Here is a 13,363-nt window from a genome sequence, read left to right on the forward strand (position 1 = left end):
GAGAATGCCAGAGGCCTTTGTTGTAGAAAGACCAGAACCCTACCGAGGGCTAGAGAATCACTGGATTCATGTGTCTTTGGGTTCCAACTCTTAAGGCCAAACACTTGAGAGATGCTGAGGGGTTTATTTTAGGATAGATCATATTCATCGAATGCGATGCCCCACCTTGATGGCTGAGAACAGATAAGTTCCATTTGGTACTGACAAGAGGCCCAAAGACAGTGATTCTGAGACATCAGTCTTCCTGTGCTCATGCCAGAAAGGGCTGTGCAGTCAAGGAACAGTATCTGGCCAGTGTCACTAAGGACAGGTTTAAGCAGCAGCCGGCACCTTCTTTTTCAATGAGTATTAAGTCATTCATTTATTTCTCAAGGTGTGCACACTCAAGTATTAGGTTGACCAGGACGACTCGTGACTCCTAGGTATGTACAGGTCCTTCAATGGCTGGGTTACAGACAACTTCATAGCTAGTGCACCACACACACAAGATAAAACAGGAAGCCTAAAACCCCCAAGCCACTCCAAGAACAAATGAGGGGGAGGAGGAGGAGCAATGCTGCAGCATCCCATTGCGGGGAATCAATGCACAGGAGGGAAGAACACAGGGATGGAAGGCAAGCTCGCGTCGATCTCTGTCAACTGCAGTTTCCGTGTAATAGTCAGGGGATTGAGTTCAACAGATCCTTCAGGAAGCTCTCTGGATCGGTGATTTCTGATAACAGACCTGGAAAACAGAGGCACATTGGTTAGGAGCAGGCACAGCTCCCAACCCTACTGAGTCATGGCTGCCGCATCCATGCAGGGAACACGGTGTGCTCCGACAAGCTCCAACACGGCTGCTCACGGGAAGACTGGCAATGACTTGGGAGGCAGTCACCGAGCAGACACCCGATCAGTAAGAGGAGCTGTGCTCCAGAGCCAGGCACGGCTGTCTGTTTAAAGGTGTTTTAAGAGGCTGACCCACGATCTCCCTACAGCAGACGTTCTAAAGCAGGTCCATGGGCCACTGCGAGGGGCCTGCCAGTCCACTAGAACTGATCACAAAATGGACGGGGGTCTTCTGGAGGGAGGGAGTCCACAGTCTTCAGCGTATTCTTAAAGGGATCTGGGGCCAAAGAAAGGTTAACACCAGGTCCCCAAGGGCTGGGAGGAAGAGTCAGGTAGCAGGGCCCTAGGCTCAGCCATGCATTGATCCAAATGCTAGCACCGCCTTGAGCTGCCAGAGCGTAAGGGCTCTGTCTTCTTGATTACCAAGCCCGGTGCTGTCACTGCTGGGATTGAATGAGGCCCTGCATGTGAAACTGAGCAGAAGGGACTCGATCAGCATCTAACTCTGTAGCCTCCTCACCAAGCAGGGTGCTCACATTTAACCAACATGGAGTTGTTAACCCCAAGGCCAGGCAACATTCAAGGGAAAGTCATCTCCCCGGCACACGTGCTAAGTTGCACCCATCATCACTTGTGGTTTCTGGAAGGTGTTTTTGTCCTTGGATTTGAATAGGATGTGTCGGATATTACGAAATTTTCTACTAGTTATAACAAAGTAATAAAGTCATGCTGTAAAAACCTACCTCAGGGGCGGCCACAGAGGCTTCCTGCCTGACTGTCTCCAGGCCAGAGGTGCTGCCACCAGCTCCAGGTAAACGCAAGCCCCTGAGCTGAGGTGCACACCTTCCTTCCCTGGCCCACCTCCTCCTCCTCTTACTTGGACTTTTACACTTACATGGACAGTCTCTGATCAGACATTCAGCAGACCCCAGGGTGCCCCCACGGAGGACACAGATACACAGGTTACCTGTTCTCAGTCAGGGACCCCTTCCTGGAAGACAGCAGGACGTGCGCTAAGGTAAAAGCTCTAGGCTGAAAGGACGCAGGTGGGAGCATCTAACAAAGTTAACAAAGAAACTGAGGTGAGCAGTGCTAACCCATGACCGCAGGTAACGGGAGGCACCGGGGGGGGGGGGGGGGGCAAAGGCCCATCAGAGTGCATGGCTTCCACTGAGGCAACCGCAGGGAGGGCCCAGCTGGAAACCCCATGGCTTCGGGAGAAAGGGGAATTCACACTGAGCACTGCTCCAGACCCTGGAAGGTTAGTTCCCAGGGGATAAAGACAGAAGAAATGCTAGTGGAGGCTTTCTCTGGATAATGGGACCTCAGAAGAATTTTTTCCTGGCTTCTTTACACTTCACAAGAGTCCCACAGTGAGCATCAGGGAAAAGTGAGACCAGCTAGCAAACGAGTAGGGCAGCTGTGGTTACCCCTGCTCCAGCGCTGGGAGGTGGACCGTAGAAAGAGTGGCAGCGACCGGGGCCATACCACACAGACCCGGCCGGGGGCACCGAGAGCTTCATCCCAGGTGGGCTTTTCCAAGCACTGGCGCCTCCCCCTGCCATCACCTGCTGCTTGGTTATGAGATGAAAACAATTTTTAATGTGTTCGCAATTAGGACAACAAATTTGTTGTAAAAAAACCTGTATACAAGGGAGAACAATGAACTTAATTTTTACGAGCTGTGGGATGAGGAACCACCTAGGATGTCTCACGTGACTGCACACTGTTGCCCTATTCTTACAGAGATGCTCTTTGCTCTGCTTTGGTATTTACCATTTACTTTATGAATCAGAGAAGAAGTCCTCCATGACTCCCCAGGGGCAGCTCTGACAGAAGAGGTCTCAGTACCCAAGAGGCAGGAGAAAGATGGGTAAGCTCCATGTTTATTTCTGAGCTGCCATAAAAAGCCAGGAACCAAAAAGGGACTCTACCAGTTTTCTAGCTGTGTCCCATTGGAAACATTTATTCTTCAAAGCCTCCAGTACCCATCTGTGAGATGGGGATACCCTAGCTCCCACCTCACAGGGCTGCTTTGGGGATTGGGGATGTGCATGCACAATGAGCAGCACGGTACCCAGCATGGCATAGCTGTTGTTCTTATGACACTGGCATGCTATTCACATCTCTCTCCCAGAACTTCCGGTGGTGGATGACAGGTGGGTTCCTGCCTGCACTGCTAGTGTGTGAAGATGAAAATTATGGCCAGCCCCACTCAGACACGGGTTTTGCTGCAGAACATCTCTGAAAGACAAAAACCTTGACACTAACCAGCCACATCGAGGAACTCCGAGAAGGTTTCCACTGGCATGAACTCCTCCTGGAAGGCCCTCAGGGCTTTGTCAGCAGCCTCGTAGATGGGCATGTCGTTGTGGCGGATGTGTTCCGCGAGAGAGCAGGACCAGCCTCCCTCCGTGTTGCTGGTAGGCACCTTCTACAAGAGCCAACAGAAGACAAGCCCGGAGGCCGGGTTACCTGATGCTTCAACTCAGTAAGGCCATTTCAACCCCGAGGGAAAGAGCGCCCTCCTGTACATGTCAGAGCTTCCCCTGGAGGGCATGCTGTGCGCCCAGGAACATCAGTGCCTCGCTTCATTCTGCTGACAGCCCCTTTAGTGAGCACTGTGTCACCAGAACCTACAAGCTACAACGAGGTGGTTGTGTTTGTCTGCACACTTCACATCTGCATCCCTCAAAGCAAAGGGAGTCGTCATACACTTTGGTTGAGCCACTTCATTCAGATTTTAAAAGGAACCATCCCCAAACCCTCTGATTCTCTCAAGGCAGAAAGGAGTGTCCCTATAATAAGCTGGGCTGGAATAAGTCACACTCATCCAGGCCAATGGAGTTTATCTAAACGGGACGAGAGCAAACAAAGGATAAGTCAGGAGGCCAGAGCTGCCAGTAGACGTGGCTCTGCAGAAGGCCTGTGAGCAGGCCACAGAAGTGTTCGTGGCTGCTGGCGTGTCACAAATGTAAGGCCCAAGCTAGAGTATACATCCCCTCCCTGGTTGGGGCAGTCTGCTTCTCAGGACCTGGCCGCTGAGGCAAGGCAGAGCCAGAGCACAGATGCTCGCCACCCTGGCGGAAGCCAGCCCAGCTTCTGATGACAGCCTTACCTTAAACATGTTGTAGATGAGGTCAACAAGGGCCCAAAAGAGAAGGGAAGAGCGATAAGCAGAGTAGTCCTTCACTGCCTTGTCTGTCAGCCTAGGAAGGAAAAGCAAATGCCATGTCTGTGCAGACCCTGGAAGGACAGTCACAGGATGGACCAGCGCATTCTGGGAGCAAGGGAAGGGGCACAGTGACATCTGCATCCCTCTGTTCCAGCCACCTGCCTATCTTGGAAAAGCTGCTCTGGGCAAGGACTTTGGAAGTCCTGGGACTCAAGTGTTTTATTTATGACAAGTTCCATGAAATATTCACCTTCAGAACTGACTCTTTTCCAAATCAGGGTAAATTGGAATGGGGGGAGATGTAAGTTGCAACATGGCAACCAACAACCAAAAGGCTGCTGCCTTGAAGAGATGCCCATGAGCCCCAGGTGTCCCTGCGATGAGCCCCTACACAGCTCTTGGACTCGACGGGACCTAGCAAGTAGGAAACAAGGTTCTACTTCAGTCCTTAGATTCCTGCTAGAACAATTTTATAGTCAGCAGAACTAAGTCAGCCAAACACAGTAATCTGTCAACTACGTGCTATGTTAAGAAATAGCAAGCTGGTGGAAAACCAGTGTTGAGCAATAGCAATGTCCAGGATGGAACATGCAACCATCCCAACACCTCCTAAATCCCAGGATAATCCCAGAGCTGCTCACCACACCCCTTAGTTTCTAACCAGTACCATCCCTACTTAATCCAATGACTCAGTTCAGGATTGAAGACCAGCAGCCCCTTGGAGTACTGGGGGCAGTCTGTGACAGCTGCCCTCTCAGCAGCCACTCTTCGTTTGAGGAATGATTACACCAAGCAGAGCCACTTCTGAAATACAGAAAGACCAGATACCCCTCTGCACAGACAGTGAAATATCGGTGCTAGGATTCAGTTTCTACTACCCAAGATCTACAAGGGATTTTGTTTGCAAACTGCCCTCACGTGTGTCATAAGGCTAGATGAACCCTTGTGATGGAGATTCCACACCTTGGAACAGAGGCCATAATAAAAGAAACCCGCCTCCGCATCCCTGCATCCCTGCATCTCTGCATGCTGGTGGATCAGGCTATGACAGGAGCCTAAGAAAGCCCCAGGCTTAAATACTTGCAAATTCTTGGCAGAGGACCCTTTCTTCCTGAATGTAAAACATGAAGAAGCAGTCTACTTCCCTTGTGCAAATTCCTAGATTTTTGTCTGCTACTGCCTTCCATTCCATCACGGACTCCAGGCAAAACCTACTGCCAGGGACACTGCTCCATCCACCAGGATGACATCCTTCGAATGGCGCCCAGCCGTGCTCTCTCCTGGGAGGGCACCCCGATGCCAGGCTAGCGCCTGGGCCTCCTGAGACCTGTGCGGGAGCACCTGCTCATGCCCCCACACCTCACCAGGTCTGGTTCTCCTCGTGGCTGTCTGCTGTGCTAAGCTTCAATCCTTAGTGACCCTGCCCGACTTAATTATTTAAGGCTAATTAGCAGAGGTGACTAAACTGCTACAGAGAGGATGGCAACTCAGGAGTGCAGCTCACAGTGGATTTCCTAATTAAGCTGTGACCAAATCTTTTCCTTAACTGCCTGGGACAGTAATAAAGTCTAGTCTCCTACCTGAAAGCAGAAGAGCTCCCGTGGGTTCAGATTTCATACCCGCCACTGAGAGCCTGTGCCAAGTAAAGAGCCATTACGTGCTATGGATACCACTGAGCCTGGCTTTAGACAACTTGGTACCACTCTGATTTAACTTGTGATTCTAGCAGCTAGCTAAGGATGAATGCTTTGGACTCTAGGGAAACATGGGAAAGTGAGATGTCTGGAGTGGAGGCAGGGGTGAGGACGACTCCTACAGGACTCGGCACCCCCGCCTACTGCACACAAAGGAGCTGGTAGTTGGCCGAATCCACAGCAGAACTCCAACCTGGTCTCTGAGGCCATGAGGTGCCCCTGACTAGCAACACCTGATAAACCAGAGCTGAAAGACAGCACGTGTGCCAACTTGGGCACAGCGCTGTTTCCACTTGCTCTGTCACATCAAGGGCCTGAAAGCTCATCCCCTGCTCCCTCGTTGGCCCTTGAATGTGGGAATGTTCCCTCAGATCCTGGTGAAAGCAGACACGCAAGGCCAGGTCATCCAGAAATGAAGCAGATTTCCACTGAATGGCAGGAACAAGCTGACAGGCCCTGCCCTACTCCAGAGCCCACCCAGGGCATGGTGACCATGCGGCCATCTCAAAGGGCTTCTTGCTGCTGTTTGCAGTTGTTTCTCTCAAGACACCTCCCATGTGACCCGAATCGCAGCACCAGGCCCTGAAAACAAAGACCACTTCCTTCCTGAAATGGCATTCCTTCTTTGGGAGGCATCCACATACAGCAGAGGAAGAAGAAATGTTCATGGAACATGGAACAGGTGGGGTAGGATGTGACCAAGAAGGGAGATGACAAGCTTTTAATGACCAGAAAAGAAATTCCTAACTGCAGCCATGCAGAAACTTCCCTAGTTTTTGCCCAGGTCAGCAAGACAGGCAAACCTACCTTCACCTTGCCAACCCCATTCTTCTACTCTGCAGTAATCTCACCCTGTGCCTGGCTGCCTTCCTCTCTGAATTCACAGAAGTAAGCCTGGCTCCACCTTTCTAGGGACTGAACACCAGACCCAGAGGTGGCCGGATACCTGCCAGCAATGAGGCCTAGACTCTTGTCAGAACAGACTGAGGTCAGGGTCAGTTACAGACTCAGACGAGCATGCCTTCCCTGAGAACACCCCATTGCCAGGCAGGCTTTACACACACTGGGAACATATAATCCAGGCAGCAAGCGGCCAGGAGATGGCTTCTGACTGGGAACTTCCCAAAGCAGGTACTGACCTGGTAGCTCCCCCTGGAGCCACTGCCCGGGCCTGAGAGGTCACCAGCAGCCTCTGCAGGATTTCCACACGTGTGGCCCTCCACTTCTCGGGGGACAGAATGTGAAGGGCCAGGACTGTGAAATAGTGGGGCCCGTCCACTTCAAAGGCGCTCTCCGCCCACTTCTCCTTGGGCTGCTCCAGAAAGCCCTGGAGGCTCTTCTCCTCTCGGGAAGTCGCTCGGGTCCTGGAACACAGGGGCAGATGGGACCAGGTAGAGCAGGGCACCAGCAGCAAGAGGGGAGGCGGCCTGGCTCCCCTCCCAAGCTCCCTGGATGCTTCAACCATGGAACACTTCCACCCGCCCTTGACTACGCTCCCAGTCTCCTCTCCAAGCACTGCATCTTGCCTTCCAAGCCCTTCTTGGCGGCATCTTTGTTGCTGCGCCTTCCACTCTCAGCTCAGCTCTAACAATTCTAAACAACTCCTGGCTCTCATGCACATTGTGGATGTCAGGTATATTCACAAAACTCCACCATCAAAGTGTCCTAACAACCTGGAAGATGGCGGCTAGCACCTTTTTAGAGCAGTATCTGAAGCCCAGGGAAATAAAGTGACTTGCCCAATTCACCGAGCTGGTAAGTGTCCCTGACTCTGAGTCCACAGCCTGCAGTGTCCTTGCTGCATTCCAGCTAAGCTGTTGGCACTACACGCTGTATGTGGCCTCTCCTAGGCCCTCCAGGGTGGTTGGTTTGCTTCTGAAGCATGTCCGCTCTCCTTCATTAGAAGGTTCTTCTGGGCTTCTGCTGCTTGTTCTCGCTCCTGCCTAAATTGCAGGGATGACCCTCAACTTTAACAGCAGGCACCGTTCTAAGAGCTTCGTAAGGATTAGCTCATCTACTCCTCACAAAAACCCTATGACACAGGTACTAGCACTGCCCTGATTTTACATTAGAGGACGTTTACCGAGAAGGTCAGTATTTTACCACAGTCACACGGTAGGGAGTGAAAGAAGTAGGCTCTGCTCCCAGGCAGTCTGGCTCCAGAGGCCACCCGTCCTTAATGCTCTGCCTCTTCTCCATGACAAATCTTTGACAAGTGGTCACAGAATCGGCACTGAGAGATCAGTAGAGTCCTTCCTGATCATGTATTTCTGGCTACACACTCTTCTTCTAATCTGGGTGGTACTCTCAGGCCAAAAGTGCTCAATGCCCTACCCTAATTCTGTCGGAGGAAATAAAGCTCAACCCTAGGAGCCACTAGAATCAAAGGTCCAGAACTGAAGATGGCACTCCCAGGCCCTGGACTGTGGGAAACCAGGAGGGGCCAGTGCAAGGACACCCTGCCTCCTCCTTCTCTCTGAAGAATGGGCATGGATAGAACAGGTAGGTATATGCCACTTGGTTTTCCAGAATTGGGAATCAGAAGCTTTTTGCCATTGCAAGACCTACTCAACTGTGTGTGGCTAGGGTGTGACACATTTGCCTTTACACACCAATGTTCCACCCCAGGCAGTTATCCCCTCCTCACCCAGGCCCCTATGACCAAGCTCACACTTGGAAATGTGAAATGACCAGCGCAGGAAGCAGTCAGTGGCTGGGGAACAGTGCCTCTAGCTGAGACAACCACAACACAGCCAGCACCCTTTCCAATTAAGGGACTTGAGCAGAAGTTACAAATGTCTGGCAGTTGAGAAACTCAGTGGGACCTGAAGTCACTGGCTCTATTCTGGTGGACAAATCATGCTTTTCTCCCTAGAGAATGTGGCAGTCCAGTCTACCTCACAGCTGCCGAGAGACATGTCTCTGCAAAGCCAAGGGCTCTATCAAGGCCACAGGAACACTGGTCATTAGCACTGCTTCAGGCCTAAAAGCAGTCTGGACAGGGGGAGCACCTGCGCCATCAGTGGTGCAGGTGTTCCTCCTGACAGTCCAAACAGCTGAGCAGATGATCTACTGCGCTCACGGAGACCAGCCCATGCACCTTGTTAGCAGTGAAGCCTGAGGTCTCACGGTCAGCCTTCTGGCTCACAAGGAAATGACAGGGGAGGAGAAAATGACACTGTTCAAGAGGGAAGACTAGAAAGGACAAGGGACAGATTGTCCTGTTGCCTAAACTGACTGTGCTGCCTCTGGTGGACTGTTCACGGCCTAACAACAGCTTTGTCAGTCCTCTACCCATAGATTTGTAGGACTCTTGCTAGAGGATAGGGCCTCAAAGTCAAGAAACCATTTAAATCAAATCTAAGAGTTAAGTATATTAAATCTCTTAACTTACTTTTAAAATCTGGGATGCAATGGAAGAATGCTGTTCTCAACCTCGCTAAGTATTTCTTCAGAATTATACTTTTAGGTGTCAACTTAAGTATTCCATAATGTACAGATGGATAAAAATATAAATCTTTTTTTTTCCCTGGCTCTCTTCCTTCTCAGTTAACTTTCCCAGGGTATCTTCAACCCTCCCTTTCCCCTCACACTTGCCAGAAGCATTACTCACTGGAGAGAAAACAGGGATGGCAAGTCCAGCTTTCTATTTAGGAAATGGGTCCTGGCCCTGCGGCATCCCCTAACCATGAAAGCTTCACGCCCGTGTAACACTAGTGTGCCCGCCAGTGACTGCAGCTCTGACCCAGGGCTGCCCTGCCTGAGAAGAGAGTCCTGAAGGCAGAAGTGGAAGCTACACTGGAGTAGAAGCCTGATGGTCAGCGTCTCCCAGTTCCTGCTCCCTTCGGGCCCTTGGCTGTCCGTAGAGGAGATGGAAAAGTTCTGGAAAGGAAGCCACCCTTACTGTTTTATTCTGTGTGATGCCACAAAAGCCTCAGATGAGCATTCCTACTCCAGAAAAGACTCCCTTAGGTCAGCCATTTGCTTGGTAACTAACTCTGGTGGATATGGAATAAAAGCTGGGAGAGCCTGTTGGGCAGAGGCACACGGGGCGGGTCAGCTAGATTCTGCCCGCCAGGACGCAAGATACTGACGTGTTCAGGACGTAAAGCACAGTGTGAATCATGTACGGGATCAGGTGGATGTTGCTCTCCCGGCCACCCCCACCGGTGTCCGCACTGAACGACTGCTCCATGGCGAAGCGCAGGAAGAGCAGTTTGATGTCATGGATGTTGAGCTGGTACGTGGGCTCCCGCTGGCCTGTACATTCCTGGAGGTAAGTGTTGTGCCTGAGGAGGAGAACAAACATTGAAACAGAAGCAAGTTCCCTGGTGAAAGCCCAGTCCGGAAGGCAGAGCCTTCTAGAGCGCCTCCCTGCCTAATGGCTGCCAAGAGTACGTAGGGGGAACAGGGGAATAAAGGGATAGTTGAGGACAAGGCCTGGGACTAGTAGGAAGATGGGAGCAGAGGACATTTTCCTTTCTGCTGTGACTGAGTGGGATGCTCTCCAAGCTTTAATAAGAACCCTCTGGTTTTGGTGGGGGGAGCCCATTTCTTGATGGACAAATGCCATAGAACAGATCATGGCCACACCTGGAAGCACATTTTGGAAGAAGAAATGTAGAACTTCTCCATTCAGACTGACAAGGTGACCCATAAGAATCATCTCTTCAACCTCCAAATAGGTTTTTCCCCATCAATGTACATTACCATCTACCTGGGCTCTGCCTCTGGTTAACGTGTGACCTCAAGTAAGTTACTCAACCTCTCTGTGCCTCAATGTCTTTATCTGTAGAATGTGTAATAACACAGGGTAAGCATCTCACTGCACCACCCTTTCTTACTTTCAGCATTATTACTGCCAGGTGCCTGGCTTATGGCAAGTACCTTTCTCTCCCTGATCCTGAAAGTAGGACTTGGGGTGAGGCACCCCTCCATAAGGCAGGGACCCCATAGAGGCTGGAGCTATTCTACTCTAGATTTCAGGATGAGGGAGGCCTTGAAAGGAGTCAGACATTCTCCATTCCACTGAGCTCTTTTCACTATTTAAACCTTAGAGGCACACATTATGGACATGAACTCTGGGAGATTCTGGCCTTGAGAACCAAGTCAGGTTTGGTTCTGCTTTGTCTTATGTCCTAAGCAGAGGAGGAGAGGGAGCAAATAACTAGAACTTCTACATGGTACACCAGATGCTGAGCATGCTGGTTCCTCTCGACAGAGCTCCCCTCTGCTCCTGACAGCTCCCCTAGAAGCAGATAAGGCAGGAGACATGGGTTCCCAAAGAAGGTGTTCCCACAGACTAGGCTGATAACTGATCTTCTCCTATTTCCTGGGAATGTTCTCTTCTCTACCACACAAAATGCTCAACACTTACCTTGCCAAGCAGGTGGCAAAAGCCGATTCAGGGACATGGGGCCCCCAGACCGGAAGGAGCCCATTGCACTTAGTGTTGGCATTTTGAAGGGCAGCACTTTCCCACTCTTCCCGGCCTCGAGCCAGCCTGGATTGGGAGGAGAGCAGGGACAAGTGACTGCTGGAATTAATTTGGCAAGCAGGTACCTGGGCAAGTGGGGGTGAAATCTGCTAACACTAAGGAAGCAAGCTAGCCTACACTCCTGACCACAAAATTAACCATTTGTAACCATAATACAGTAAAAGCTTCATTCAGTGATTCAGATAAGCAAGATTGCTTTCACCAGCCTTGGGCCAAAAGCCAAGTGTACTTTCCTAGTTGTATGGCAGGAATGGCTCTTGGGCCTATATGGTCCCCAGACTAAGGAACAGCATTAAAACCTCATGGTTGGCAATCCTACCCCCGCCCCCACCCAATCCAGGGCCTTGGGCATGCTGCCTACTCCTCTTAAGTCACACGAGGGAGAGACCTACTGAAGGAGCCCCTCTGCAGGAGCCAGGACCTACCTGACGGCAGCCAGGTGGCAATCATAGTGCACAATGTTGAAGTGGGACACGGTGCTGTAGCCCTGCTGCTTCCGGGGTTTATTCTCCATCTCCTCCAAGGCTACCCGCTTGGTGAAGGTATAAATGCCCAGGACTTTTGTGGGCTGCAAAGACAACATAGAAAGGAGCGGTCAGGAGAAACTCCAAGGCAGGCTTTGGAAGGAGCCGAAGCAGAGCAGAGGGAACATGAGTGTCTGCCTTCCTAGAGCGTTGCTCAGTTGCGGGGGTGATGGTTAGCACCTCGGTCTCTCGGTTAAGCACTTGGCTGGACACAGCCCTGGTGAAATGAAGAATGTAGGGAGTAGCTGAAATAAAGTGGATGCCATGCAGACAGAGAGGCAGAATTGTGAGCCGAAACTGTCATTCTTTTCACTTTGCTTCACTTATCTGAAAATGAAGAATAAAGTGCCTTCTTGATAAGTCACCTGCTTTTTAAAATTTATCAGGCAGCTGCTCCAAGGAGCCTGTGCTACAGTAGGACTTACAAGGTTGCAGCCCTTGTAATAGCTTGGGTTCTAAGTAGTAAATCTAAGCTGAAGGGGATGGCTTTTAGGCCTGAAGGGGACCAGACAGGTCACTTGCTGTCCTATTCCTCTCAGTTACAAATCTAGTTTGGTAGGACCTAGTGAACTAAAGTCCTGATCTTCTCCCTGGATATCCTGTGGATGGAAGCAGTATGGTGTGCCTTTAAAAGCCCGACACCTGCAGTCAAAGAGGCCTGGGCTAGAATTCTGGCTCTGTCACCTGACCTTTGCATCTCATCCATAAATTGGGGCTTTTTATGGGTTTAAAGATAAAATTATGCAGTTTACATAAAGCTCTAAGCATTGGGTCCAGCATACAGAAGCAATCCCATGAGTAGTAGCTGATGATGACAAAAATGACAGTGAAGATTAATGTTTGGTTTGCCTTCACCATCACCATCCTTTAAGTGGACAGCTGGCCCCAAAACACAAGCCTTAACCTATCTAAGAGCAAAAGCCAACAGGAAACAGACACCCCCAGAGCCAGGGGCCTGGCTATGCCACCAAGCACAGGCCCTCATGACCCACTACAGGCCCAGCAGCTGTACCTGGAACTTGTACCCCTCCCTGCAGATGCAGCATGTGAGGCCCGGCTCCTCAATGAGCTCTTCCATCTGCTTCAGGAGCGCTGTCTTTGTCACCACCTGGCCCTTTTCATTTGTCTGCAGGGGGAACCCCAAGTGGCATGTCAGAAGGGGATCACCACCCCTTCCCACCCTAGCTGGGGGACACTCAGGAACAGGGCTGGCCTTTCACGTACACTAAAGTGACTGTTGCATTGAAAGGAAATCTCTTTAGTTGGTGTCTAATGAGGGTAAAGACCCAGATTCTTCTGCTAGTCTCTTCCTACGGGAACCACTGAAGCAGAGGAAACCATCCAGCTGGAACCCTGGCAAGTTGCCCCTTGCCACCAAAAAGCCCCCTTTCTCTGTGCCAGCAGTACCAGGTCTCAGCTGCCAAGGGCTGCTGCATCATGATTCACTTACTGTTCCCATGGGAGTTTTAAAACTGCTGACACTCAAGTCTGCTGGTCTGGAGAAGGCTCTTGTGGGACTACTGCTCCGTCAACATGGGACAGTGAGAAGAGCACAGAGCCTTTCATGTCACCAGACCTGGGTTCCAAATCCTGTCAGGCACTTACTAGTTATGAGCCTTGGCCTATTTACTTCACCTCTCAGCTT

General features: G+C 51.0%; 1 protein-coding gene across 7 annotated transcripts in view; it reads right to left on the minus strand.

Moving 5' to 3' along the window:
- Positions 1-331: 331 nt before the first annotated feature.
- Positions 332-13,363, minus strand: part of UBR4 (ubiquitin protein ligase E3 component n-recognin 4) — a 127,396-nt gene continuing 114,364 nt past the window's right edge. For all 7 annotated transcript variants that reach the window (XM_036914457.2, XM_036914461.2, XM_036914458.2 and 4 more), the window contains 8 exons: positions 12,731-12,844; positions 11,620-11,762; positions 11,075-11,200; positions 9,792-9,986; positions 6,837-7,061; positions 3,947-4,037; positions 3,100-3,262; positions 332-724 (listed from right to left, as the gene is read on the minus strand). In XM_036914457.2, coding sequence (XP_036770352.2) covers positions 660-724; positions 3,100-3,262; positions 3,947-4,037; positions 6,837-7,061; positions 9,792-9,986; positions 11,075-11,200; positions 11,620-11,762; positions 12,731-12,844 — 1,122 coding nt within the window. In that variant the 3' untranslated portion in view covers positions 332-659. The remainder of the gene's footprint in view (positions 725-3,099; positions 3,263-3,946; positions 4,038-6,836; positions 7,062-9,791; positions 9,987-11,074; positions 11,201-11,619; positions 11,763-12,730; positions 12,845-13,363) is intronic.

Source organism: Manis pentadactyla, chromosome 4 (genome assembly GCF_030020395.1).
Source record: "Manis pentadactyla isolate mManPen7 chromosome 4, mManPen7.hap1, whole genome shotgun sequence".
NCBI lineage: Eukaryota > Metazoa > Chordata > Mammalia > Pholidota > Manidae > Manis > Manis pentadactyla.